The sequence below is a fragment of the Propithecus coquereli genome, unplaced genomic scaffold, assembly GCF_000956105.1.
Source record: "Propithecus coquereli isolate 6110/MARCELLA unplaced genomic scaffold, Pcoq_1.0 Scaffold8, whole genome shotgun sequence".
NCBI classification, from domain to species: domain Eukaryota; kingdom Metazoa; phylum Chordata; class Mammalia; order Primates; family Indriidae; genus Propithecus; species Propithecus coquereli.
In genome coordinates, this window is record NW_012154173.1 from 14,208,725 (window position 1) to 14,214,437 (window position 5,713).

The window sequence follows — 5,713 nt, forward strand, 5'->3', positions numbered from 1 at the left end:
CTCCCATCTGCCCGACACCCAATAAATGTTATTCCTATATGTGCACTTAGGTGTTGATCAGTGAAACCAATTGATGGTGAGTACACGTGGTGCTTATTTTTCCATTCTTGGGATACTTCACTTAGTAGAATGGGTTCATAATCGAGCTTATTTGGGTCCCTTCTCTTGCATTCCTGGTTAATCTAGCAAGAGGTCTATCAATTTTGCTTACCTTTTCAAAGAACCAACTTTTTGTTTCACTGATCTTTATTTTTTTGTTTCATTTTTTTCATTTCATTAAGTTCTGCTCTGACCTTTGTTATTTGTTTTTTACTGCTGGTTTTGGGTTTGGTTTGCTCTCCCTTTACTAGTTCTTTGAGTTGTGATATAATGTTAATTTGTGAGCTTTCTGGCTTTTGGATGTGGGCATGTAAGGCTATGAATTCTCCCCTTAAATATGCTTTAGCTGAGTCCCATAGATTTTGATAGCCATTGTCCCCTTTGTTGTTGAGTTCGAGCAATCTTCTGATTTCCTTCTCAATTTCCTTATTCACTCAATAATTGTTCATTAGCAGGTTGTTTAATTTGCATGACATTTTGTAGAATTGACTGTTAACTTTAGGAATTGATTTGTAGTTTTAATCTAGTATGGTCTGGGAAGATACATGGTATGACTTCAGTGTTTTAAAAAATTTGCTAAGACATGTTTTGTGGCATAAGATATCATCAATCTTGGAGAATGTTCCATGTGCTGATGAAAAAACTGTATGTATATTCAGTAGTTCTGGGGTAGAATGTTCTGTAAATGTCTGTTAGTTAGGTCCATGTGTCCTAGCACCCCATTTAAGTCCGATGTTTCTTTATTTATTTTCTACTTGGATGATCTGTTCAGCTCTGATAGTGCAGTGTTAAGGTCCCAGCAATTACAATGCTATTATTTATTTCCCTGCTTAGCTCTAATAGAATTTGTTTATGTATCTGGGAGCTCCTGTGTTAGGTGCATATATATTTAGGATTATTATGTCTTCTTGCTGAATTGTTCCCTTTACCATTATATAGTGACCATTTTTGTCTTTCTTTACCATTGTTTTTTTAAAGTCGATTTTGTTTGATATGAGAATGGCTACACCTGCTTTCTTTTTGTTTCATTTGCATGGAATATTTTTCTCCATCTTTTCACTTTGAGCCTGTGTGCATCCTTGTGGTTTAGATGTGTCTCCTGGAGACAGCAGATACTTTGGTTGTGCTTTTTCATCCATTGAACCAGCCTATGTCTTTTGAGTGGTACATTTAAACTGTTAATATTAGAGATATAATTGATATGTGGGATACTGCCCTGTTCAACATATTGGGTAGTATCACATTGCTTTGTTTTCCCTTTTGTGCTATTGTTTTATAGGAGTTGTGAGCTTTAGCTATTTTGGGTGATTTTACACTGGTGGGTATCTAAAGTGCTGATCCACGTATAATGCAGTTCTAAGTATTTCCTGCAGGGCAGGTCTGGTAATGACAAATTTCTTCAGTGTTTGCTTGTCTGGAAAAGACTTAATTTCTCCATCAATTGTGAAGTTTAGTTTCACAGGATACAAAATTCTAGGCTGGCAGTTATTCTGTTTAAGAAGATTGAAGATGGGGCTCCACTTTCTTCTGGCTTGTAAGGTTTCCGCTGAGAAGTCTGTTAGCCTGATGTGTTTTCCCTTGTGGCTCAGTTGTTGTTTACGCCTAGCTGCTTATAAAATTTTCTCTTTCATTTTGACTTTGGCCAGGTTGATTACTATGCTTCTTGGAGATGTCCTATTTGCTATGAATCTTCCTGGTATTCGATGACCATCTTGTGTCTGGTTGTCTGGATCTCTGGTGATTCCAGGGAAGTTTTCCTCAATAATTCCCTTGAATAGATTTTCTATGCTTTTAGCTCTTTCTTCTTCTCCCTCAGAGATACCTATAATTCATATGTCAGTCCCATATCTCTCTAAGTGATTGCTCTGCCTTTTTTGCTCTCTTCTCTGCTTCTTTAAGTGACTGGGTTAGTTCGAGAGCCTTGTCTTGAAGCTCTAAGATTCCTTCTTTCTTCTCTTTGGTTTAGTCTGTTGCTGAAGCTTTCTGCTGTGTTTTCAAATTCCCTAAATGACTCTTTCATTTCTTTAAGTTCTGTTATAGCCTTCCTTATGTTGTCTAGCTCTCTAGTGATTTTTTCATTAATTTCCTGAATTTTTTTTCTTTTTGGCTTATTTTTGTTGGTTTTCAACTTCCTCTTCAATTCCATTCATCTTATTTGCCATCAATATTCTGAATTCCATTTCTGTCATTTCAACAATTTCCTTGTAGTTGGAGTTCACTACTGTAGCTCCATTGTGATACCTCGGGGGTGTCGATCTGTTTTGATTTTTCATGTTGCCAGGATTCTTCTGCTGGTTTCTTCTCATCTGAAACTCTATTCTAGACTCAGAGCTAACAGGTTTGCATAGCACCTATTCTTTGCTGGGAACTCTCCTGCTTAATTAGAAGAAGGGGAGGTCCCTAGATGGTGCCCCCTCCACACACACTCTGGAATGTTGATGCGGCAGAGGAGGGGCACTAGAAGCCTGTAACACAGCTGTTCTGATTTGTTCTGATTTCCTCTGTTCAAGCCTGTGCTGGATGCTGTTTGTGTTGGGTGTTGGGTTGTTCACCAGATAGTTGTAGGATGTTGAGATGGGAGCTGGGTGAGACCCTCTTCACTGATGGTGGTGTTGTGAGGATTCCTCTGCCCAGGGTCTCCCTGCAGAGGTGAGAGTAAAAGCTGGGTGAGGCTATCTAGGAAGTGATCATGGGTTCCTGGACCGTGGGCATTTGCTTGAACCAGGTCCCAGTGTACTAGTGGCTCAAAGCTGGGGAGTTCCTGGCAGGGCATTGGACTTTGGAACAGTTCTACCTCCTGCAGCAATGGTGGGAGCTCCATGGTGGGGTCTTGGGACCTACATGCAGTGCTAGAATCTTGGGGGCAGCCTCTGGGGACTGGTGGGAGCTCTGGAGGCACAGAGGTGGCGCCTTGGTCTCCTAGGTGAGAGCTCAGAGCTGTGACTGAGGAGGAACCAGAATTGGGGTTCTGAGCAGGGTCGCAGAATTGGAAGCAGGGCCATGTTGGTGGCAGGGCTGATGCGACCTGGAGGGTGGGGTCAGGGCTGAGCATGTGGGAGGCAGTCGGGACCTGGAGAGTGGAGCTGGGGCCAAAAGGACTGGGGACTGCACAGATTCCAAGCCACGTGGGTGGAGGTCAGTTCCAGTGGCCCAGGGGCTGCAGAGTTCTCCCCACCTCCCCAAGAACCTGCTGAAGCAGTTGCCCAAAGCCTCCCACCTCAGTCAATTCCCATGTTCAGATCCCGTTGTGCTATAAGGGGGAGTACTTGGCTTCCAGTCGCAGGGTATGGTTTAGGGGAGCCTGCAGTTAATCTGCTCCCTACCCAGCCTGGTAGAGGCAGGGTATGAAGGCCTCCACCACAAAGCTGAATCCCACGCTAATCTGGCGCCATGCACCTGAGAGCTCAGGATTGCTTTAGCTGCTGCCCAATCCCCACTGTGCCTGCTGTCTGGGGCAATAACTGTACACAGACTGCAGGCAGGACCCTGGTCCACCCAGTTAGAGGTCTGTGGCAGTGGAGGGAACCCCCTCACAACTTGGCCACAGTGCCTGTGGGGTGCATGTGGCATCCCAGCGCTCTACCCTCCTATTCTTCCCCACACGTACTTTGATCTTGTCAAATGTATCACCCTGTCACCTTTTTTTTTTTTCCCACACTGAGTGTCCTGCATTGCTTCTCTGTGATTTCACAATGTTGCTTCCAAGAAGAGCAAGAAGAGTGTATATAGGCACTCGTCTGCAATTTTCACTTCTTTCCTTGAGAGTTGATGCTGGCAGGCTGCTTCTAGTCTGTCTTTTTTTTTTTTTTTTTAATGTATTGTTTCTTTAGTCTGTATTTCATTTAGTTCTTCTCTGATATTTATTATTTCTTTTCTTCTGCTAATTTTGGATTCAGTTTGTTCTTACTTTTCTAGTTCATCCGGTGCATTGTTAGTTTGTTAGTTTGTAATCTTTCTAGTTTTTTATGTAGGCATTTAATGCTATAAACTTACCTCTTTGCACTGCTTTTTCTATATCCCACAGGTTTTGGTATGTTGTGTTTCCATTTTCATTTGTTTCAAGAAATTTTTTGGATTTCCATCTTAATTTCTTCATAGACCCAGTGGTCATTCAGGAGCATGTTGTTTAATTTCCACATATTTGTATAGTTTCCAGAATTCCTGTTGGTATCAATTTCTAGTTTTGTTCCATTGTGGTCTGAGAAGATAGTTGATGTGATTTAGATTTTAAAAAATGTATGGAGACTTGTTTTGTGTCCTAACATATGGCCTATTCCAGAGAATGTTCCGTGTGCTATGAAAAGAATGTATATTCTACAGGTGTTTCTTTTTACTTTTGTTGACTTAAAGTCTGTTTTATCTAAGTATAGTTAGTCCTGCTTGCTTTTGGTTTCTGTTTGCATGGAATATCATTTTGTATCCCTTTACTTTCAGTCCATGTGTGTCTTTAATGGTAAGATGAGTTTCTTGTAAGCAGGATATAGCTGGATATGTTGATTTTAAAGAAGCTCAGTGAAATATAAGAGAATTCTGAAAAATAATGGAAAATGATTAGAAAATAATTCAGCCATTCTGTATCTCTTAGGAGTAGAATTTAATCCATTTTTGTTCACATATTGATATGTAAAGTTTTGTTCCTAACATATTGCTAATCTTTTTCTGGCTGTTTTACGATCCTTTATTTTTCCCTTATAGTTTGTTCCTTGTGGTTTGGTGGGTTTCTGTAGTAGTTCCATTTCAGTCCTTTCTCTTCCTCCTTTGTATGATGGCTTTACCAGTGACTTTTGTACTTTAATGTGTTTTCACAATGGTAAATGTTGTCCTTTCATTTCCAGGTTTAGGACTTTCTTGAGCATTTCTTGTAGGGCCAGTCTTATGGTAATGAATCCTTCAGAATTTATTTGTTTGGGAATTACTTTATTTCTCCTTCATTTATGGAGGATAACTTTGTTAGGTATAGTATACTTCGGTGACAGTTTTTTGTTTTGTTTTTGTTTTATTTGGCACTTTGAATATATCATCCTGTTCTCTTCTGGCCTGTAAGGTTTCTGCTGAGAAATACACTGTTAGTATGATGAGGTTTTCCTTATTGGTGACTAGATGCCTTTCTCTTGCTGTTTTTAGGATTTGCTCTTTAGGTTTGACTTCAGACAGTCTAATTATAATGAGCTGTGCGGAAGACCTTTTTGCATAGTATCTGCCTGTGGATAGTTGAGTTTTCTGTATTTGAATACCTAAACCTCTTGCTAGACCTGGGGAGTTTTCATCTATTACTTTGTTAAATAGGTTTTTAATGCTTTCTTTGTTTCTTCACCCCCACAGATACCAATAATTCATAAATTTGTTCACTTCAGGTTGTCACAAATGTCACAATGGCTGTGCTCATTCTTTCTTATTCTTATTTTCTTTATTTTTGTGTGACTGAATTATTTAAAAAGACTTATCTTCAAGTTCTGAGACTCTTTCTTCTGCCTGATCTAGTCTGTTGTCGAAGATTTCAAGTGTATTTTGTATTTTCTTCAATGAATTCTTCAGTTCCAGAATTTCTATTTGGTTCTTTTCAAAATATCTTTTGGTAAATTTCTCATTCACATCCTGAATTATTTACTGATTA

General features: G+C 39.8%; 1 protein-coding gene across 1 annotated transcript in view; it reads right to left on the reverse strand.

Moving 5' to 3' along the window:
- LOC105825360 (chromosome unknown open reading frame, human C8orf34) overlaps positions 1 to 5,713 on the reverse strand; it is a 403,699-nt gene that overhangs the window by 364,938 nt on the left and 33,048 nt on the right. Inside the window, exon 3 of the mRNA XM_012663110.1 lies at positions 3,833 to 3,851. Coding sequence (XP_012518564.1) covers positions 3,833 to 3,851 — 19 coding nt within the window. The remainder of the gene's footprint in view (positions 1 to 3,832; positions 3,852 to 5,713) is intronic.